This window comes from Anomaloglossus baeobatrachus, chromosome 5 (genome assembly GCF_048569485.1).
Source record: "Anomaloglossus baeobatrachus isolate aAnoBae1 chromosome 5, aAnoBae1.hap1, whole genome shotgun sequence".
In the NCBI taxonomy this organism is placed as follows: Eukaryota; Metazoa; Chordata; class Amphibia; order Anura; family Aromobatidae; genus Anomaloglossus; species Anomaloglossus baeobatrachus.
Window position 1 is genome coordinate 23,500,358 of NC_134357.1, and position 24,382 is coordinate 23,524,739.

General features: G+C 43.4%; 1 protein-coding gene across 4 annotated transcripts in view; it reads left to right on the top strand.

Moving 5' to 3' along the window:
* Nucleotides 1-11,602: 11,602 nt before the first annotated feature.
* CLSTN3 (calsyntenin 3) overlaps nt 11,603-24,382 on the top strand; it is a 65,672-nt gene continuing 52,892 nt past the window's right edge. Inside the window, exons 1-2 of one of the 4 annotated variants that reach the window (XM_075348279.1) lie at nt 11,603-11,896; nt 12,340-12,501. In XM_075348279.1, coding sequence (XP_075204394.1) covers nt 12,429-12,501 — 73 coding nt within the window. In that variant the 5' untranslated portion in view covers nt 11,603-11,896; nt 12,340-12,428. Of the gene's footprint in view, nt 11,897-11,924; nt 11,956-11,983; nt 12,009-12,071; nt 12,152-12,339; nt 12,502-24,382 lie in introns of those variants that run through there. The other 3 variants (XM_075348281.1, XM_075348282.1, XM_075348280.1) reach the window with 3 other exon arrangements.

Genomic DNA, 24,382 nt, shown 5'->3' on the forward strand with positions numbered 1-24,382 from the left:
GACTATACAGTGCCCACTACAATACTGACCATAGAGTGTGCACTGCCCTCTACAATACTGACCATAGAGTGTGCACTGCAATACTGACCATAGAGTGTGCACTGCCCTCTACAATACTGACCATAGAGTGTGCACTGCCCTCTACAATACTGACCATAGAGTGCCCACTACAATACTGACTATAGAGTGCCCACTACAATACTGACCATAGAGTGCCCACTACAATACTGACCATAGAGTGTGCACTACAATACTGACTATAGAGTGCCCACTACAATACTCACTATACAGTGCCCACTACAATATTGACCATAGAGTGTGCACTACAATACTGACTATACAGTGCCCACTACAATATTGACCATAGAGTGTGCACTACATTACTGACCATAGAGTGTGCACTGCCCTCTACAATACTGACCATAGAGTGCCCACTACAATACTGACCATAGAGTGCCCACTACAATACTGACCATAGAGTGTGCACTACAATACTGACTATAGAGTGCCCACTACAATACTGACCATAGAGTGTGCACTACAATACTGACCATAGAGTGTGCACTACAATACTGACTATAGAGTGCCTACTACAATACTGACCATAGAGTGTGCACTACAATACTGACTATAGAGTGCCCACTACAATACTGACCATAGAGTGTGCACTACAATACTGACTATAGAGTGCCCACTACAATACTGACTATAGAGTGCCTACTACAATACTGACCATAGAGTGCCCACTACAATATTGACCATAGAGTGTGCACTACAATACTGACTATAGAGTGCCCACTACAATACTGACCATAGAGTGTGCACTACAATACTGACCATAGAGTGTGCACTACAATACTGACCATAGAGTGTGCACTACAATACTGACCATAGAGTATGCACTACAATACTGACTATAGAGTGCCCACTACAATACTCACTATACAGTGCCCACTACAATATTGACCATAGAGTGCCCACTACAATACTGACCATAGAGTGCCCACTACAATACTGACCATAGAGTGCCCACTACAATACTGACCATAGAGTGCCCACTACAATACTGACCATAGAGTGTGCACTGCCCTCTACAATACTGACCATAGAGTGTGCACTACAATACTGACTATAGAGTGCCCACTACAATACTGACCATAGAGTGCCCACTACAATACTGACTATAGAGTGCCCACTACAATACTGTCCATACAGTGCCCACTACAATACTGACCATAGAGTGTGCACTGCCCTCTACAATACTGACCATAGAGTGTGCACTACAATACTGACTATAGAGTGCCCACTACAATACTGACCATAGAGTGCCCACTACAATACTGACTATAGAGTGCCCACTACAATACTGTCCATACAGTGCCCACTACAATACTGACCATAGAGTGCCCACTACAATACTGACCATAGAGTGCCCACTACAATCCTGACGATAGAGTGCCTACTACAATACTGACCATAGAGTATGTCCACTACAATACTGACCATACAGTGCCCACTACAATACTGACCATACAGTGCCCACTACAATACTGACCATACAGTACCCACTACAATACTGTCCATACAGTGCCCACTACAATACTGTCCATACAGTGCCCACTACAATATTGTCCTTACAGTGCCCACTACAATACTGTCCATACAGTGCCCACTACAATACTGACCATACAGTGCCCACTACAATATTGTCCTTACAGTGCCCACTACAATACTGTCCTTACAGTGCCAACTACAATACTGACCATACCGTGCCCACTACAATACTGACCATACAGTGCCCACTACAATACTGACCATACAGTGCCCACTACAATACTGACCATACCGTGCCCACTACAATACTGACCATACAGTGCCCACTACAATACTGACCATACAGTGCCCACTACAATACTGACCATAGAGTGCCCACTACAATATTGACCATACAGTGCCCACTACAATACTGACCATAGAGTGCCCACTACAATCCTGACGATAGAGTGCCTACTACAATACTGACCATACAGTGCCCACTACAATACTGACCATACAGTGCCCACTATAATACTGTCCATACAGTGCCCACTACAATATTGTCCTTACAGTGCCCACTACAATACTGTCCATACAGTGCCCACTACAATACTGACCATACAGTGCCCACTACGATATTGTCCTTACAGTGCCCACTACAATACTGTCCTTACAGTGCCAACTACAATACTGACCATACCGTGCCCACTACAATACTGACCATACAGTGCCCACTACAATACTGACCATACAGTGCCCACTACAATACTGACCATAGAGTGCCCACTACAATACTGACCATAGAGTGCCCACTACGATATTGTCCTTACAGTGCCCACTACAATACTGTCCTTACAGTGCCAACTACAAAACTGACCATACCGTGCCCACTACAATACTGACCATACAGTGCCCACTACAATACTGACCATACAGTGCCCACTACAATACTGACCATAGAGTGCCCACTACAATACTGACCATAGAGTGCCCACTACAATACTGACCATACAGTGCCCACTACAATACTGACCATACAGTGCCCACTACAATACTGACCATACAGTGCCCACTACAATACTGTCCATACAGTGCCCACTACAATACTGTCCATACAGTGCCCACTACAATATTGTCCTTACGGTGCCCACTACAATACTGTCCATACAGTGCCCACTACAATACTGACCATACAGTGCCCACTACAATACTGTCCTTACAGTGCACACTACAATACTGTCCTTACAGTGCCAACTACAATACTGACCATACCGTGCCCACTACAATACTGACCATACAGTGCCCACTACAATACTGACCATACAGTGCCCACTACAATACTGACCATAGAGTGCCCACTGCAATACTGACCATACAGTGCCCACTACAATACTGACTATAGAGTGCCCACTACAATACTGACCATAGAGTGCCCACTACAATACTGACCATACAATGCCCACTACAATACTGTCCATACAGTGCCCACTACAATACTGTCCATACAGTGCCCACTACAATATTGTCCTTACAGTGCCCACTACAATACTGTCCATACAGTGCCCACTACAATACTGTCCATACAGTGCCCACTACAATATTGTCCTTACGGTGCCCACTACAATACTGTCCATACAGTGCCCACTACAATACTGACCATACAGTGCTCACTACAATACTGTCCTTACAGTGCACACTACAATACTGTCCTTACAGTGCCAACTACAATACTGACCATACCGTGCCCACTACAATACTGACCATACAGTGCCCACTACAATACTGACCATACAGTGCCCACTACAATACTGACCATAGAGTGCCCACTGCAATACTGACCATACAGTGCCCACTACAATACTGACTATAGAGTGCCCACTACAATACTGACCATAGAGTGCCCACTACAATACTGACCATACAGTGCCCACTACAATACTGACCATACAGTGCCCACTACAATACTGACCATAAAGTGCCCACTACAATACTGACCATACAATGCCCACTACAATACTGACCATACAATGCCCACTACAATACTGACCATACAGTGCCCACTACAATACTGACCATACAGTGCCCATTACAATACTGTCCTTACAGTGCCCACTACAATAATGTTTTAAGAAAATAAAGTTTCATTTGCTTTCTGCATTTATTTGCTGACACCATTGTTACCATCTCTGCTTGCTGTTAGTAAATGAGAATATTCTTGTTTACATTGAAGAATAAAAAACTGTAAACATTTAATGCTTGTCACAGCTCAGTGTTTGTTACAATAGTATCCCGACTGTGTGCTACAAACATCATCAGCTTCCAGCCCGGCCTGATCCTTCTTTCTAGATATCAATGCAGATTGCAGAAAAATCTATCTGCCTAAAGTAAAGCCGTATACAGCTTTCCTGCCTCTAGATATATATAAGGATGCTGACAGACGGATATCTGCACTATGTTATAGAGCTAAGCAATGACGAAGGCCATTATGGCGCTCCTGTCCTGGACGCAGTCGTGTACTTGTGCCAGACAATGTGATTACAGCAGGAAGAGATCTAGACCCTTCATTACATGTAATATCTGGAGTCAGCAGCAGCAGCATTAATGGCAGCAAGAGCAGCTCATCTCTATGGAGAGAAAACAATAAATCCCGTATTACAATGATCAATTCAGGGGCGAAAACATAACAAGGAACCTTGTGTGAGACACATGATGTCACTCAGAATAAGCCATGTACTGTATGCACACAGTGACTGCACCAGAAGATTAGTGAGTGCGGCTCTGGAGTATAATACAGGAGGTAACTCAGGATCAGTAATGTTATGTATGTACACAGTGACTGCATCAGCAGAATAGTGAGTGCAGCTCTGGAGTATAATACAGGAGGTAACTCAGATCAGTAATGTAATGTATGTACACAGTGACTGCACCAGAAGAATAGTGAGTGCAGCTCTGGAGTATAATACAGGAGGTAATTCAGCATCAAAAATGTAATGTATGTACACAGTGACTGCACCAGCAGAATAGTGAGTGCAGCTCTGGAGTATAATACAGGAGGTAACTCAGCATCAGTACAGGATCAGTAATGTAATGTATGTACACAGTGACTGCTCCAGCAGAATAGTGAGTGTAGCTCTGGAGTATAATACAGGATGTAACTAAGGATAAGTAATGTACTGTATGTACACAGTGACTGCGCCAGCAGAATAGTGAGAGCAGCTCTGGAGTATAATACACAAGGTAACTCTGGATTAGTACAGGATCAGTAACGTAATGTTTGCACACCGTGACTACATCAGCAGAATAGTGAATGCAGCTCCGGAGTATACTACAGGAGGTAACTCAGGATCAGTACAGGATCAGTAATTTAATGTATGTACACAGTGACTGCATCAGCAGAATAGTGAGTGCAGCTCTGGAGTATAATACAGGATGTAACTCAGGATCAGTAATGTAATGTATGTACACAGTGACTGCACCAGCAGAATAGTGAGTGTAGCTCTGGAGAATTGTAATATTAACTCAGGATCAGTAATGTAATGCGTGTACACAGCGACTGCACCAGCAGAATAGTGAGTTCAGCTCTGGAGTATAACACAGAATGCAACTCAGGATCAACACGGGATCAGTAATGTATGTACACAGTGACTCCACCAGGAGAATAGTGAGTGCAGCTCTGAAGTATAAGTGGTAATATAAGGAAGAGGGAAGTGTCTACCATGTTTAGCGGACTGCACCAAATTATTAAGTGTTTGGCACTTTCTTATCTTCTAGGCCCTTAGTACATACTAGTGCACAGTGAGCTCAATAGTAGAGCAATATGCAGTGAGCTCCCTCTAGTGGTGGCTGCAGGCAGGCAGAATCTGCAGCTCTGCAGGGGATTTGGTTCTCTGAATCAGAGAAATTCAGCTATGATGACTGCCATAAAGATACGAAAGGAAAAGAATGAACCCAGAATTTTGTCAACACTTTAAAGACTTAAGGTATTATATAATTATTATACAATACTATTTGACACTGGGCCGCGCTAGAAGCCTCTTTACCCGCAGCCAAACCTGAGCAGGCAGCCCGGAGCGGGACGAGAGCCACGTATGTGTTTATGTAGCGTTCTCTCCATCTCCCCGTGTATAATCCTGTCTGGATAATAAGTGAACGCGCTGGGCGTCTCTGCGGTGACAAAGAGTTTGGGATTAGAAATGTATCCCTATTCTCTGTTTTATCCTAATCCCCCTCACTACTGGCAGGATCCTGTTACTGAGAACACACAGAAATTACATAAATCCTTTACATAACCTGCCCTACCTGCGAGTAGGGGGGGGGGGGGTCCCGGCAGGCGATAGATGCAACAGGGCAGGTACAGGCTCCATAGACTTGGTGTATCTGGTGTAGATTGCAACATCATCCCCACTTCCATATTTTCTCCCATTTATTTGCACTTTGAGGTATCAATATGTAAAGGTCCTCTAGTCCCTGCACAATGTGTGATGTGCACAATGACAGTGCACTCTGGTGCCAGCTCAGATCGGCAGTAACGAGCCGGCAGTAAGGCGCATGTTGTCGAATAATTGGCCTGCAGAAAGCATTGACGTCACTTGCAGGAGCAGTGCTGGTCTCTGTATGCCAGGTATCCTGACACCGCACACTGACAGTGCACTCTGGTGCCGGCTCAGATCGGCAGTAACGAGCCGGCAGTAAGGCGCACGTTGTCCATTAATTGGCCTGCAGAGACCATTGACGTCACTTGCAGGAGCAGTGCTGGTCTCTGTACGCCAGGTATCCTGACACTGCGCACTGACAGTGCACTCTGGTGCCGGCTCAGATCGGCAGTAACGAGCCGGCAGTAAGGCGCACATTGTTGAATAATTGGCCTGCAGAGACCATTGACGTCACTTGCGGGAGCAGGTATCCTGACACCGCGCACTGACAGTGCACTCTGGTGCCGGCTGTTCTGAGTGTGCGCTGTCATTGTGCACATCGCACAGCACGCAGGGACAGAGCAGCCCGTGAAACAAGCGTCACTGACAATGTTAGCGTCCATCAGTGTGGTCATCACTGTGATATCCTGCGTAAGCCACTGGTCCCAGTATTCTCCCTGTTACAGTGCCCCCTAATGGCAGAGCATATACATTCTGATATGAGTATAAAATTTGCACGAGTCATGCAACCTGTATGGTCACACAGAGCTCATCAGACATCGGAACACCCTGCACCTAGGGCCACCATGAATCTTAATTATACATTGCACAGAGCTGCTATTAGATTACTCTATGTATGGAGATGATGTTTGATTACTGTATATTGGTATTGTCTGAGCACTGTATGGCGACATTACATGCACAATGTTTGTGTATTGCTATCTATGCTTACCAGCTGAGAATAATTTTCCTCATAACCATCTATAATGATGGTGGTCTGCGGATGCCCCAGAAGGGGACAATCCGTAGCCAGCACCTACTCCATAGCATAATTAGAAACAGGAGGACAGGAGTACTACATAGTGCAAAATCTCACAAATGTTTATTAGGCAATGCAAAATACAAAAAACACACACGAGGAAAAAATGGCCATGATTAAAAATGACATAAAACCAGCATGGAGAGGGAGAGTAACCCCTGAGTATAGGGACAGTGATGGTATCAGAATGTATAAGCACCCATATGCCAAAGATAGACTATTAGTGTAACGCAATGTAACTGTTACATACAAAAACAATGTTTATAACAAATGTCCCAAGCCAGAGAGGACAGGATGCAACCCAAACAACATGTTCATCATAAAGCATCAGAAGTGTAGACACAGTGGCAAATAAGCATGAAAGATGCACTGTCCAGAGAGTATATGTTAAATTACATATGGTAAAGTGCAAAGGAAAAGTGTCCCAAATCAGGGAATCCCCCCATGAAAATGCCCCCAAACCATCCAGTGTACGTTTCGCCAAGAATAAATACCCATGTGGTTAGGGCTTCGCCTCTCTTCCCTGATGAAGCCCTAACCACATGGGTATTTATAATAATATATAATAATATAATAATATTTATTCTTGGCGAAACGTACGTTGGATGGTTTGGGGGCATTTTCATGGGGGGATCCCCTGATTTGGGATCCCCTGATTTTTCCTTTGCACTTAGCACTTTACCATATGTAATTTAACATATACTCTCTGGACAGTGCATCTTTCATGCTTATTTGCCACTGTGTGTACACTTCTGATGCTTTATGATGAACATGTTGTTTGGGTTGCATCCTGTCCTCTCCGGCTCGGGACATTTGTTATAAACATTGTTTTTGTATGTAACAGTTACATTGCGTTACACCAATAGTCTATCTTTGGCATATGGGTGCTTATACATTCTGATACCATCACTGTCCCTATACTCAGGGGTTACTCTCCCTCTCCATGCTGGTTTATGTCATTTTTAATCATGGCCATTTTTTCCTAGTGTTTGTTTTTTGTATTTTGCATTGCCTAATAAACATTTGTGAGATTTTGCACTATATAGTACTCCTGTCCTCCTGTGCTTACCAGCTGTATGGAAGTATATGCAAATGATGTTTAGGCAGCATATTCATAATTATGTAATAATAATAATAATAATATTTATTCATTTATATAGCGCTATTAATTCCACAGCACTTTACATACAATGGCAACTGTGTACTATATAGCTTATAATTTTGTGCAGTATGAAGCAAATATTTATGTACCATAGGGCACTTTTAATTATGCACTGTATGGTAGTTTTCATGATGAACTGTCTGATAACTGTGTACTATATGGCGCTTATAATTATGTTTAGTATGGCAGCTGAATTAATTACTGTTTGGTGTGTATACGTATGTGCTGCATGGAGCTTTTAATTATGTGCTATATGGCATGTATAAATATGTACTGTATGGTGCTAATAATGATGCACTTTATGGCACTTATACAGTATATTACATACTAATTATACATATACGTACAGTAACCTATAGTATTGTGCTTATACTTATGTACTGTATAGAGCTTACAATTACTGTATGGGGTTTAAATGTATGTATTGTATGACGCTTATAATTATGTACTGTATGGTGTCTGTAATTATTGTACTATGCTATGTGGTATGGATATTTACTGTATAGCACTATACCTATCAAGAGGCAGAAGATGCATAAATGTGAATGGGGGCAGGGGTGTTACATTTGGTGTTATCACTCACACACTATCTCATAGTGGTCATTGGAAGTTCAACATGGCTCCTCTCCATGAGGATCTAAAAAAAGATTTGTTGCTCCACATACAGATGGCCGAGGTTATAAGAAGGTGGTCAACACCCTGACACTAAGCTGCAACGCGGTGGCCAAGACCATACAGAGGTATAACAAGACAGGATCCAGTCAGAACAGGCCTCGCCATGGCCGACCACAGAAGCTGAGTGCATGTGCTCAGCGTCATATCCAGAGGTCGTCTTTTCAGAATAGATGTATGAGTGTGGCCAGCATTGCTGCAGATATTACAGAGGTGGGGGTCCACCTGTCAGTGCAGACCATACGCCGCACACGGCAGAGGTTACAGGGGTGAGGGGTCCGCCTGTCAGTGCTCAGACCATACATTGCATTCTGCAGAGGTTACAGGGTTGGGGGGTCTGTCTGTCAGTGCTCAGGCCATACACTGCAGAAGTTACAGGGTTGGGGGGGGTCTGTCTGTCAGTGCTCAGGCCATAGACTGCACACTGCATCTCATTTTTCTACATAGCTGTTGTTCCAGATGGAAGCCTCTTCTAAAGATGATGCACAAGAAATTCCGCAAACAATTTGCTGAGGAGAAGCAGACTAAGGATATGGATTACTGGAGCCATGTTCTGTGATCTGATGAGATCAAGATAAACTTATTTGGTTCAGATAGTGTCAGCATGTGTGGTGTCAACCTGGTGAGGAGAACAAAGACAAGTATGTCCTGCCTACAGTCAGGCATGGTGGTGGAGGGCCATGGTTGGGACTGCATGAGTGCTGCCAGCTGTGGGGAGCTACAGTTCATTGAGGGAACCATAAATGCCAACTTGTCCTGTGACATACTGAAGGAGATCAGGAACCCCTCCATTCATATTCCAACATGATAATGACTCCAAACGCCTCCAAGACCACCAGTGCCTCGCTACAGACACTGAGCATAAAGGTGCTGGACCGTCCAAGCGTCTCCAGATCTAAACCCTATGGAGCATCTGTGGAGCTTCCTCAAATGGAATGTGGAGGAACACAAGGTTTGTAACATACACCAGCTCCGTGATGTCGTCATGGAGGATGAAGAAGATCCAGTGGCTCCTGTGAAGCTCTAGTGACCTCCATTCCCAAGAGAGTTAAGGCCGTGCTGGAAAATAATGATGGCCACACAAAATATTCACACAAACAGCACTGCTTGGCCATTTTCACTTAAGGGTGTTCTCACTTTTGTTCCCATCGGTTTAGACATTAATGGCTGTGTGCTGAGTTATATAGAGGACACCAAATTTACACTGTTATACAAGCTGCACACTGACACTGTACATTGTATACAAGCTGCACACTGACACTGCACATTGTATACAATCTGCACACTGACACTGTACTATACAAGCTGCACATTGTATAAAAGCTGCACACTGACACTGTACATTGTATACAAGCTGCACACTGACACTGCACATTGTATACAAACTGCACACTGACACTGTACATTGTATACAAGCTGCACACTGACACTGCACATTGTATACAAACTGCACACTGACACTGACTGCACATTGTATACAAGCTGCACATTGACACTGTACATTGTATACAAGCTGCACACTGACACTGTACATTGTATACAAGCTGTGCACATAAACTGTATATTGTATACAAGCTGCACACTGACACTGCACATTGTATACAAGCTGCACACTGACACTGCACATTGTATACAAGCTGCACACTGACACTGCACATTGTATATACAAGCTGCACATTGTATACAAGCTACACACTGACACTGTACATTGTATACAACCTGCAGTGCACACTGACACTGTACATTGTATACAAGCTGCACACTGACACTGTACATTGTATACAAGCTGCACACTGACACTGTACATTGTATACAAGCTGCACACTGACACTGTACATTGTATACAAGCTGCACACTGACACTGTACATTGTATCACAGGATCAGATCCTCAGTGTTGTCCCATGAAAAGATGTAATAAAAGTGGTGCACTCACTTTTGTGATATGCTGTATACCTTTCCATGCCCATATTTTATCTTACAAGTCCTTCTGATTCTGCATTACAAGAACTTTCCTCTAAATATAATTCATTATGGATGATGTTTTATATTAGACGGTCATATAAAAGTATTTTTGATGTGTCTCTAATTCTACTACTTCGATATAGATATATATATATATATATATATATATATATATATTAATTTGGACTTGCCAAGTGCCAAAATATCAGATATTCTGGATTATCAGACAGTCACAAAAAGATTGAGAGAACTCTGTATTCTGATTTTCCTGCTAATCTGACCTCTGGTCTTCACTACTTTGTTTGGATTATTAGATTACAGGAATTTCATTGTATATATAAATCTATTTTTGGAAGGAATGAATGGAAATCTTTCAGATATTTTCCAGAAAAGTCTCTTATTTTTTTTACTGTGGATTTAATAATTAGCACTAATTGCCGCCTCCTCATTAGCCGTCACCTGTTGTGGTCACGGATGCATCATACCCTTCCTGTCTATATTCCATGCGTGCAGCTATATTGAGCTGTGCACTGGACGACATATTTTTCTATATTTTTCTATATACGCCATTTTATTTTTAGCTAGAAAATTTTGGAATTCCCCCCTCTTTATCTCACGTCTTGGCTGTAGGGACCTTGGGGAGACACTAATGTGGGAAGACAGAATGTAATATGGTGGGTGGGGGAAAGGGAGGGGAGAAGAACAGAGAGGACATGAAGCACAAGGTAGTGTAAGGGAAGGGAGGAGGGTGAGGACCACCGCCGCCCTCCTCTCCCCTCCACCACCTGCAGCAGCTTTTCCATTGGTTCTGCGGAGCTGCCAGTCTATGGCTGATGTCATCCTGCAGTGCTGCTAGACTCTGCTCCATCCTAAGGACATTACACAGACCCTCCCCCGGAGCCAAGTATCCCCCCTAAAGCTCACATCTCCCTCCCCAACGCAGAGCATCTCCCCTGGAGCAGAGCATTTCTCCCACCCCCCGGAGTACACATCTGAGCGGATCACTGGAGCCATCAACCTGACCAAAATTTTTTATTTTTTTATTTTTTTGTAATTTTTTCCTGTGACATAATCCGTCAATAATCGCCCCCACCCAAGACAGAGCATTACAGGTGAGCAGCTGCAGAGTATCACATACGCAGAGCATCCCCACGCATCATCAGAGCCATTGGTACAGCATCTCCATCCGTGCATAATCCCGCCGCACAGGGAGCAGATGGGCAGGTTGCAGATCCCAGGATTGGGGAGGGGGGGTACAGGGATAGAAAATGGGGGGCACTATGCAACCTGTGACATTGAGATTACAGTGAGACTGCAGAGGATTTAGACCTTGTGTGACAGTGTGACAGCACAGGACTTGTAGAGGGGTAATTATGTAGCATGGGGTCTTTGCAAAAATGTAATATTATGTTTAACCCTTGTACAGCCTGCGTTACTGCTGGTAGTAAAGAGACGGCCGTCTGGCAGGGAGACAAGACTGTCTGCGATGTCACGGCTAGAAATCGTTCATCTGGATTGATTTTGGGGGATTTTCCTGTTCATTCTTTCCTTACAGAAGCGTCGTATGTGATCTGGAGACCGCGCTGAATAACAGAGCCAGATAGCCCCCTGTAAGTCCATCAAGACCACCGACGACAGCTAAGAATGATCCGGAGAGTCGTCTGCCTGTCGGTGCTTCTGGTCGCAGCCGTTCTGCACGCTGTCACCTGCAATAAAGGTCAGTATAGAAATAGGGGCGCACCCTGCATATATGGGTATACAATGCCATACAAGGCACCAAATCCCCCTAAAATCCTAACAATGTCGTCTTCTCACAAGTTGTCATAAATTGAGCAGTCTTTTCAGTATCTGCTTCTGGGAAAGTTGGGTGAATATGGCCTCCACTATGGCTTCTCTCAGGGAAGATTTCAATGAAATTACTGATGGTACCCACTATTGCTGGCAAATTCGCCATTCTGGAGTCTGGGAAAGCTTGGTGACAACCCCAGTTTATGGAAACTATATGGTTCTTAGTCACCCAGCTTTCCCAGAAATAGATGTCAGTGAATAGAATTTTTAACAATGTGATGTCTGCATTGAATATGCTATATGCTCTCTGCCAAGTTGTCATGAATTAAGCAGTCTTTTCGGTATCTGCTTCTGGGAAAGTTGGGTCAATATGGCCTCTCTCAGGGAAGCTTTCAATGAAACTATTGATGGTACCCCCCACTACTGCTGGCAAATTCGCCAATCTGGAGTCTGGGAAAGCCTGGTGACAGCCTCAGCTATGGAAACTATATGCGTTGTCAGTCACCCAGCTTTCCCAGAAGCAGATATGTCAGTGAATAGAATTTTTAACAACACAATGGATGCATTGAATATGCTATATACTTTCTCTCTCTGTATATATGTATATATAGATATATATATTTGATAGAATGAGCAGCCTTGAAATTGCAGTATCAGGTGCACACTAACTGTCATGGACATATTTCATCGTGGACATCCTTTTCTGGCCTTTGTACAGAAGGGATTTGGACACCATCCCCAAAGTTTTCAGTTTGGAGGTACTGAGGAGCATTCAGTGGGCTACAATAACCACTTGTCCATAATGTTTAGCAGCTGGTTCACTTTATATTAGAACATGCTGGGCTTTGTAGTTTCTCAACAATAAGGGAAACACTAGGCCTCATTTACTAAAATTCAGTTTGTTGCCCATAGCAACCAATCAGAGTTCAGCTTTCATTTTGTAAATAGCTCAGGTAGAAAAGAAACCTGTGCTGTGATTGGTCACTATTGACAACAAACAGAGTTTTAATAAATGAGGCCCAGAGTTTGGTTATTGGCAAAGTAAAACGCCAAAGACTGTTTTTAGCAACTTTTTCCTCTGTATCCACATATTGGGACAATTAATGAAAACTTTCTAAACAGTAAAACTGGCCTTGCTGCCCAAAGCAACCAATCACAGCACAGTAAGAAAAGTATGAAATGAAAGCTTCTTTTTGATTGGCTTCTATGGGCACCAAGACCAGTTTTTCTTTTATTTAGATGGTTTGATAAATCTTTTGTGACATTTTGCTTTACAGCACAGGTCGCAGATGTCTATCAGGGTGTTGCCTTCCGAGTGGAGAATATGGAGCCACTTAGTTGGGGTAAATTTGTCATTCAGCAGATGCTTTGTGACAATCAGTAGATAAAGCAGCTTTACAGTTGGAAGATGATGCACACAGCTTCTTATAAACTGGGGAAAATTAATGGGCCACAAGTCCCAATCATTGAATTCATGTTTTACATCCAGCTGCATTCCCCCAATGCTTAACATCTGTCCGCATCGCCCTAATGTATACCATCCAGCCCAATCATTCCTGGTGTAGAACATCCAGCCTTATTGCTCCATATATAACATCTGTCCGCATCGCCCTAATGTATACCATCCAGCCCAATCATTCCTGGAGTAGAACATCCAGCCTTATTGCTCCATATATAACATCCGGACTCATCGCCCTAATGTATACCATCCAGCCCAATCATTCCTGGTGTAGAACATCCAGTCCCATTGCCCCCATTGCTAAACATCTGTCCAGATTGCCCAAATGTATACCATCCAGCCCAATCATTCCTGGTGTAGAACATCCAGCCTTATTGCTCCATATATAACATACGGACTCATTGCCCTAATGTATACCATCCAGCCCAATCATTCCTGGTGTAGAACATCCAGTCCCATTGCCCCCACTGCTAAACATCTATCCAGATTGCCCAAATGTATACCATCCGATCCAACCCTATAATTCTTGGTGTAAAAGATTCAGCCATGTTGCCTCTGGTGTATAACAGCCAGTCCTATTACCCCCAGTTTATAACATCTGTCCCCATTGCCCTAATGTATACCATCCACTTAGAGGCAAAACTGCAATAGGTTCAGGATTTGCAATCACACCCGAGCCCTGAAGCCTAAAGGGTCCAAAAAGTCTTTGGTCTATATGAAAAGACCAATGCAATTAAAGACTTGCAATAATCAGGGGCCCTGTTGGAGCTTTGCATTGGGGCCCAGAAGTTTCAAGTTATGCCAGTACAACCAGTCCTATCATTCCTGGTATATAACATCTGGTCCTATTGCCCCCAGTGCTTATCATCTGTGCCTATTGCCCTAATGTATACCATCCAGCCCTATCATTCCTGGTGTAAAACATCCGGCCTTATTGCCCCCAGTGTATAAGATCCAGACCCATTATCCTCAGTGTATAACATCTGGACCCATTACCCCCAGTGTAAAACTTTCAGACACATTGTCCCCGATGGATAACACCTGGGCGCCTGTTGCCTCTGGTGTATAACATCCAGATTTAACATCTGTCCCCATTGCCCTGATGTATACTATCCAACTCCATCATTCCTGGTGTATAACATCCTGGCTCCTTTGCCCCTGGTGCATTACTTCTGGGCCCCACAATGCAGAGTGATTGCAGAGCCCACTGATACCAGTGCAGTCCTGTAATAGGAGCCACCGGGGTAACAAATCTGTTCATGACATTTCTTCCTCTTGATTCTTCTATCACCTGTACGTGATACTACTGAGAAGTGGAAGGAACCGCAGCAACACAGCCACAAAGTGGAGACCCCATAACATTACCCAACAGCGGGGCGAGTGCTAAGGAGCAGAGGGCAGAAAAGTCATCACCGTTCTGCTGACCCCATAAGTGCAGAGTCCAGATTTCCTCTAGCTGCATGAAGCCATACATCACCAAGCACAATGCCGAGCCGTACATCACTAAGCACAATGCCGAGCCGTACATCACCAAACACAATGCCGAGCCGTACATCACTAAGCACAATGCCGAGCCGTACATCACCAAGCACAATGCCGAGCCGTACATCACCAAGCACAATGCTGAGCCATACATCACCAGGCACAATGCCGAGCCGTACATCACCAAGCACAATGCCGAGCCGTACATCACCAAGCACAATGCCGAGCCATACATCACCAAGCACAATGCTGAGCCATACATCACCAAGCACAATGCTGAGCCGTACATCACCAAGCACAATGCTGAGCCGTACATCACCAAGCACAATGCTGAGCCGTACATCACCAAGCACAATGCTAAGCCGTACATCACCAAGCACAATGCCGAGCCGTACATCACCAAGCACAATGCTGAGCCGTACATCACCAAGCACAATGCTAAGCCGTACATCACTAAGCACAATGCTGAGCATTGGATGGAGCGGTGTAAAGCTGTCACCACTGGACTCTGGAGGAGACATGTTCTGTGCAGTGACTGATCACACTTCTCTATCTGCGGCTGATGGGGGAGTCTGGGTTTGGTGAATGGAGGATGTTACCCCCTGACTGCATTGTGCCCGCTATACAGATGGTGGAGGAGGATGATGCTTCAGTCTGTTATCAGGGGGAGGCCATGGCCCTTTAGTTCCAGTAAGGGAAATCTTAACTCTTCAGCACAAGACATTGCGGATAATTGTAGTTTCCGGCTTTGTGGGAACAGTTAAGGAATGACACTTTTCTGTCCCCAATGACTGTGCCCAGTGCACAATGTCCATACAGACATGGAGGGGAGAACATGACCGGCCGCACAGAGCCTGGGCCCAAACCCATCCAACACCACAGGGATGAAATAGAACAGAGATTGAGAGCCCGGCCCTCTTCCCCAAAATCACTCTCTGACCTCACAAATGCTCTTCTGGGTGAAGTGTACCGCCTCGTGCTCGGCAGCCTAGCCGCTCGGATCCGGACCTTCAGTGGGTGGCTCTAGGGTCTCCGGACCCGGGGGTCTCGCGGTCACTTCAACTGAAAGGGGGGTTGTGGTTTGGGGACGTAGATGTACGGCCGGAGCCGTGTTAAGTTTGTGATGCCACCCACGGGATGTGGTGAAAATGGACACCACCGCTGCAGTTACAGGGCACCCGGTGGAGATGTTTGGCAGCAAGTTGTTAACCCCTCCGTGGGCAGGGATGGTGGCCATGGGACCCATTGGGGGTGTTTGGCGGTGCAGGGAGATGGGCGACCGGAGGGTGCTGTTGTACTCACTATTAGTAAACACACGAGTCTCTGGTAAACCAAGGTGATGGTGGTCGGTGCCCGCAGCCGGCTGCAGTCTGGTCCCCCACCCAGCTGGTGGTATCTGTCTTTCTCCCGCACCTGTGTTGGATGGTGGACTGCCTGTGCTTTGCAACTTCAGGAGTCCCACTCCCGACTCGTGGTCGCCTAAGGAGCCCTTTGCCCGCAGACGCTGGCCCGTGGGATCTCTGAGCCGTGGCGGTGGCTGCTTATCCCCCTCGTTGGGCTGTTGCCTTCAGTCGGGACTTTGGGTGGGACAGGACCTCTAGTCCTGGCCGCAATCAGTTAATTAGCTAGCCCCCAGTAGCTTCTGGACCTAGCTTCAGGGTCTGAGTACCCCCTTTGTGCTCCGGTTTCCTGCAGTCTGCCTCCTAGCCAAAGGTACCAGGGTTCCTACCCTGGTACCTGCTCAAATTGGGTTCTTCCAGCCCACACACCTCTCCAACTTGAACTCTCAAACTTATCTGGCTTCTGTTTGCTTTCCCGCCTCAGGCTGTCTGAACTCCTCGGTGGGCGTCTTCCAACCGCCTGGTTCTGCCCCCTGGTGTGTCCATCAAGACCTCAGGGGGGTGACTAGGATTTTAATGTTTGGCTGTGTGTTACCTATGAGGGACAGGTGTAATGCGGGGCCCTATCTGTGACTACCTGGCCCAGCCAGGGTGTCACAGAAGGAGCAAAAATTCCCATAGACGCTTCCAAAATATTATAGACATTTTTGAAAGAAGAGCCGGATTTGTTGTATCTGCAAAGTGGAGACTGCATCCATATTACTGTCTATAGATGTAGAATGGAGGCTCATAAAGCCCGTCCGGGTGGAATATGTAGGGTTCCCAATAATAATAATAATGTCCATGTAGTATATCTCAGCTTCCTAGATTCTGTAAGTGTTGTATCTGGTCATTTCGGAACATTCCCCCCCAGTCCAGTGATTCTTAATGTACAATTGCCCAGTTGCAAAACTCAATCTCCAAGGATGAAATCCGCAGAGACGTTCAGTTGGCAAGCTAAGACATCTGCCTGCAAGCTTCTATATATCTCAGCATCCCTGACCCGGTGATTGTGCTGGTTAATTGCAGTCGCTGCTGAATGCCCAGGTATTGCGCGGAGTTTCTGTGCTATTTGTATGGACGCAGTCTATGCATACCAGCATGGCTGCAGCCCCCTGCACTGGACGTTGCTAGGCAATGCCCTGCGTTTCGCTGAGTGGAGCTGACGGGAATGCGCTGGGTGTGAAGGTCGGGGAGCTCTTGTCGAGGATCATTACTTATGTTGGGAAAAAAAAATCAATCCCCTTTTCATACCCGGTCGGTTCGGCTCGGCGTGATCCTAATATAGCAATGGCTGCGGATGCTGACGGGTGTAAAGTGACAGATGCTCGTCGCACATTCTATTTGTGCTCAGAAGCAAAAGGAGTTAATGATTTATGAAAACAGCTCGGCAGACAAAACGCGCATGTGATCGTATGCATAATGTATGGGGTAAACAGATGCGGAGATCACTGTCACATACATCGAAAAAGAAGCAGCTCCAGAGGCAATCACATCCCCAAAATGTGATATTATAAAGCATCGTGTGGATTTCCATTGCTTGCAGAACTACAACTCCCAGCATGCAATGCAAAATCAGTACTAGGCCATCCATATTCATTTTTGGTGTTATGCGGCGGGGAGGGGGGGACAAACTCGACCTGCTGTGTGCTGATTCATAGGCAGGCTAGCAAGAGTTAATTTCTGCTGGTCTGCTTGCTCCTTTAATCACATGTTGTGTAGAGACCAATCATATCTGCTCCCCTCCTATTTATACTGGTGGAATCCTTCTACCCATGCCAGCTATAGTTTATTCTATGTTGGTCTGTGAGGTGTGGTGTCCCAGACAGAAAGTTGTACTTAAGTTGTGCTCATTGCTTGGAGCAGTTGTGTTTACCCCTGTTATTTTATACTTCCTTGATGCTTTTGTTTTTCCTCCTAAACCTCTTATTGTCTTTACCTTTGTGTGTGCGTGCTGTGTGACAGAGTTTTGGTTTTCCCTTGTCTGTTTTTATCTGTGGGTTTCATCACACTCTTGTCTCGTCCCTCTCTAAGGGGAGGCGAAATCAGATCAGAACTGGACAGGAGCAGAACCAGGAAGGAGAATCAGGCATCTCCACCATTAGGAGTATCCCTGAGTTTAGGGATAGCATAGGGTTCCCTAGCTTGTGGGACAGCTTAGGAGTTCTGGTTCCCCACAATCCCAAAGTCATTGAGACATCCTAGTGCCTAGTGAGTGCTCCCCAAGTCACCTCCAAATAGGGCCCATTGAGATTTGCAACTAATGTATACCTAGATTTGCAAAAAATGGATACCCAGACCCAAAAATGGACACAGACACAAGAGGGCCACTGTGCAAGAGCAATAAAGGGGTTCTTTGCAATCCGATCGCTCATCATAATGCGCTGTGTTGGAGGTGGATATATACCTCCTTACTTCTTGGGTCCCTATGTAGATGCTTAGGTTGTACTCATTGGCCTGTCTGCCCCTGCCAAGACCCTTCCTCCTTAAAGACCAAAGATCTCGCCAAAAAAGCACCCCACTTTGACCCTTGTTCCCACCCCTTTCTCTTATATACATTATTGCCATGGATGCATTATTGGGGAACTTTTAGGAATCATTTTCATTGTGCCCCAAAGTTGAAGCCACAGTAGTATTGTGCTGACTGTTTGCTCTAGTATTGGATTTCGATTCACTAGAAGGAGTTAAAACGGTGAAAACTGTCCCCAGCTCATGGTTCCTCTTCCACATTTCGGCAAACATCTACCAGAAGTACAGTATATAAATATTTGAATAGGTGAATATTCATAAATTTTGTGGAGGCTTTACACCAATCCAGCAGACGCTTGGCATTGTGCAGACCTCTCAGGCTTGTGTGTCTGCCCCATAAAGCTGCTGTCGGACATGTCTAGTTCGGATGTTGAGGGAGTTATGAACTCATTAATAAGTATTACTACCGAATCCTTTCATTAGCTCTTCAATGTTTCAACTTCCCATTATCAACTCTTACTGGTAACCACAAAGTAAAGATGAGATATGCAGGAAAGATATGCGACGTGTCCCTCAACCTTGTTCATTACACGGGGTGTCTTCTTCCTCTTCTTCCTCCAATATTCTTACTTCACCTCCTTCCTCCATCACGATAATTTTTCTGCCTCGTGCCACCTTTCCCAGTCTTAATAGTATAAATCTTCTGTATCTTCATGATCTTAATCCACTCTCCTCTTCATTCCCTCAATGTCCATCTTCTTTCATCTTTGTATGGATGATCTCCTTCCCTCTTCTTTACATTCTCATTTTCTTTCCTTCTGAAGAATGATATCACTAATCCACTTTCCTTCTCTATTCAAATGATTTTTATTAGGTTTTGTAGTTAACAAATCTTGAAATCATGCCTTACAAAATGTAAGGACATATAGATAGTAATAACAATTTTAAGAAAATGCACATATTTTGACCCTCCAGTTTGTTAGTGTTGATACATCAAGCAGTATATTTTATTGGTCAGATCAAGTGCTTATGAATTAACTTTTTGCAAAACATAACTAAACAACAAATAAAATTAACAACTTCCTGACATGGATTCCGTAGACAGTCCAGCAGATTTGCAAGATCAGAAACATATAATACTAGTGAGTTTTAGATCAGGGAGATATCAAAGACTAAGCTTCAAGCCTGGAATTATTAGTGAGCTTGTATTTCTCGAATATTCTCATTGCAGCATTTTTTTTATATTGTCTATCCTTGTGTTTATAAAGGGAGCACTGGAGTAAGAAGCGCTGGATTCTCTAAGATGCGTGCACGTCTTAATGAATTTGGCGTATCTTTGTATCTTTCAACTGCTGTGTGCCATCTCCCCAGTAAATTATGATAACTTTTGGCAGTCGTGCTTGGCCACATCCATCAGCTCTGATCACTTTCAAAAAGTTGATCAGAACTGGTGTAAAAACAACAAAAATCACACACACAAAATTGCAATCGAATTTTAAGCAGTTCCCCCCAGAATTCTGGTGAATATTGCAGGATGAATCGAGCACTAAGTTCTTGAGCTCCTTCATAGATCTTCCTTATGTTCTTGATCACCTCCCAATATCACTCTTATAATCTTGATTTGGTCCCTATATCATTAATATGTTCTAGATCTCCCTTTTTGTTCTTGATATTCTGTCTTCATTGTCATTATTCTCTTAATCTGTACTCTACAATCTTTTAATCTGTCTTTTATCTCGTTCCTTCCTCATCTTTCTATTTTATAATAATTATGTATTATATTTTTCATCTCCTCCCTAAATGATCTTTATGTTCTTGAGGTCTTTTTATATAATCTGTATCATCCTATGTTGTTGATCATCCTCCCTGCACCCTCGTAATGTTCAGGAACTCCGTCCATAATCTTGACTTTCTCCATACGACAACTTTTTGTTCTTCATTTTTTTCCTATATCATCTTTACTATATAATTTCTCTCTTTCTTTCTTTCTTTCTTTCTTTCTCTTTCTTTCTTTCTTTCTTTCTCTTTCTTTCTCTCCCTTTCATTCTCTCTATTTATTTATTTCGTTCTCTCCCTTTATTTCTTTCTTTTTCTTTCATTCTCTCTCTTTCTATTTTCTCTCTTTCTTTCTGTCTTTCTTTTTGTGTTTCTTTCTCTCTTTCTTTCTGTCTTTCTCTCACTCTCTCTCTTTCATTCTCTTTCTCGCTTTCTCTTTTTCTTTCTTTATATCTTTCTTTCGGTCTTTTTCTTTCTCTTTCTTTCTCTTTCATTCTTTCTCTCTTTCTTTCTGTCTTTCTTTTTTATTCCTTTCTGTTTCTTTCTCTCATTCTTTCTTTCTTTTTCTTTCTCTCTCTCACTCACCTTTCTTTTTCACTCTCTTTCTTTCTATCTTTCTCTTTCTTTCTCTCTCATTTTCTTTCTCTCTTTTTCTTTCTTTCATTCTTTCTCTCTCTTTCTTTCTCTCTCTCTTCCTGTCTTTCTTTTTTCTTTCTTTCTCTCATTCTTTCTTTCTTTTTCTCTCTTACTTTCTCTCTTTTTCTTTTTTTCTTTCTCTTATTTTCTTTCTCTCTTTTTCTTTCTTTTTTATTTCTTTCTCTTTCTTTCTCTCTTTCTTTCTTTCTCTCATTCTTCTTTCTTTTTCTTTCTCTCTCACTTTCTTTCTTTTTCTCTCTTTCTTTCTATCTTTCTCTTTCTTTCTCACTTTCTTTCTCTCATCTTCTTTCTTTCATTCTTTCTCTCTCTTTCTTTCTCTTTCTTTCTCTCTCTTTCTTTCTGTCTTTATTTTTTCTTTCTCTCTTTCTTTGTCTCATTCTCTCTTTCTTTCTCTCTCTCTCTTTAATTCTCTGTTTCATTCTCTCTTTCTTTCACCACATTTACACTCTCCATCCACTTGTCTCTTGGTCACATCATTATACTTTTTTATCTTTTTATCCATGATCTGCTTTTTACTCATCATTACATCCTCTTTCTTTCCTTTCATGGTTTCATCCTTGTGTTCTTGCTCTCCTCCCTACATCAGCTTATGTGTTTGTTATCTTATCTACATTGTAGTTATGTTCTAAATCTGCCTCTACCTTATCTTAAAGTCTGTTATCTCATTGCCTGCTTTCCTTTATATTTTCATCTCCTTACATGATCTTTACTTTCTTGATCTCTTCCCCATTAGTTTTTTTTATTCTTGATCCCCACATATGTCTATGGAGTTGCTTTACAGCCTTTATAATCTGTATGTTCTAGAACACCTTCCTCTTTCATCATCTTTATGCTCTAGATCTTTCTTTTATCTCCTTTATTTTTTAGCACTCCTGTTATCACCTTTGTTGTAAATCTCCTTCCTTTACTATTACATATATTTTTTCAACCTTCTTCCTTTATTGTCTTTTATGTTCTAATCCTCCATTTTTATCACCTTTATGTTCTATATCTATTCTTTCATAATGATCTTTATATGCTAGACCGCGTTTGTTTATAATCATCTGTATGCTCTGTATATCCTTCCTTTATCACCTTTATGCTCTAGATCTTGATTTGTCACTTTTATGCTCTAGATCGCCTTCCGTTATGAGCACCTTTTATTTTCTAGATCTCCTTCTTTTATCATAACATTTATGTTCTAGATGTCCTTCATTTATCATCACCTTTGTTCCTTTGTTTACTAAATCTCCTTCCTTTTTAATCTTTGTTTTCTAGATATCTTTGTCTTATCATCTCCTTTATGTTCTAGCTCTCCTTCCTTTATCATCACATTTGTGTCCTAGATTTCCTTATTTTATCATCTTTATGTCCTAGATCTTTTTTTTGTCACTTTTATGTTCTAGATCTCCTTCCTTTATCATCTCTTTTATCCTTTACATCTTCTTCCATTATCATCACCTTTATTTTCTAGATCTCCTTCTTTTATCATCTTCTTTATGTTCTTGACCACAGGTATGGTCGAGTCATTAATGAAGACTTTAAATAACCCCCCCCCCACCCTTACCTTCCCTGAAATAAACAGACTGCACACCAATATGGATTTTATTGGCTCCAGCAGCCTTTTATTGTAACAAAAACAACATAAATAGCAGAAATGTACTCAACAGAACCGGAGGGTGGTCCTCGAAGCCCCAATCCTGCCGACGGGTATTCTACCCAAACTATACCCAGACTGATGTTTTACCGCCCAGCCGCTCAAGCACCGGCTCGAAGGCACCAGTTAATAAACAACCTGGTCTCATCTGAACACACGCCCCCAACCCGCGGCCCACCAGGCCTACCATGGGATTCTTCTAGCCGCCGGAATATAAAGAGTCCACATGAGGGGTCTAGAACCTTACGGGTCCCCCCTACACCGTTCCGCCACAAACCCCAAATTCCAACTTCGAGGACCCTCCTCCCCTTCGCTATGCGGCTATGACAAGAAAAGAAAAATTAGGAGGGTGGGTGGAAGATTGTTCCGTTTTTTGTGCCCAAAATGGATGACCCCACTAACTGACCACCCCTTATAAACCCCTTATTGTTCCCGTCCCCACTAACTACACTCACAATGCACAACTCAAAATCCTCTATTTCCAGCCCCCCTATAAATATCGTTAACCCCTGCCTAACCCCAATCACTTATTCCCCTTTTTATTCCCGTCCTAACCCGGTGATGTCGGCCTCCCTTTTAAGGCTGGGCCCAGTACGGCCTCTCTGGATATGCTTTTTTTATTATCCCATTTATGTTCTAGCTCTCCTTCCTTTATCATCACATTTGTGTCCTAGATGTCCTTCTTTTATCATCTTTATGTTCTAGAGCGCCTTACTTTGTCATCACATTTATGTTATTGATCTCCTTCCTTTATAATTTGCTTTATCGATCTCTTTCTTCACACTCTCAATTCACTTTTGTCTTCTTCTCACCGTTGTACATCTTCTTCCATCTTTATGTAATGATTTCTATCCTTTCTCATGTCCTGTTCTCATATTCTAAATTTATAGATCTTCATTCTCTAAACTTTCTTTTTTCCTGGCCATAAGGCTGGATGTGAGCGCTGTGTGTC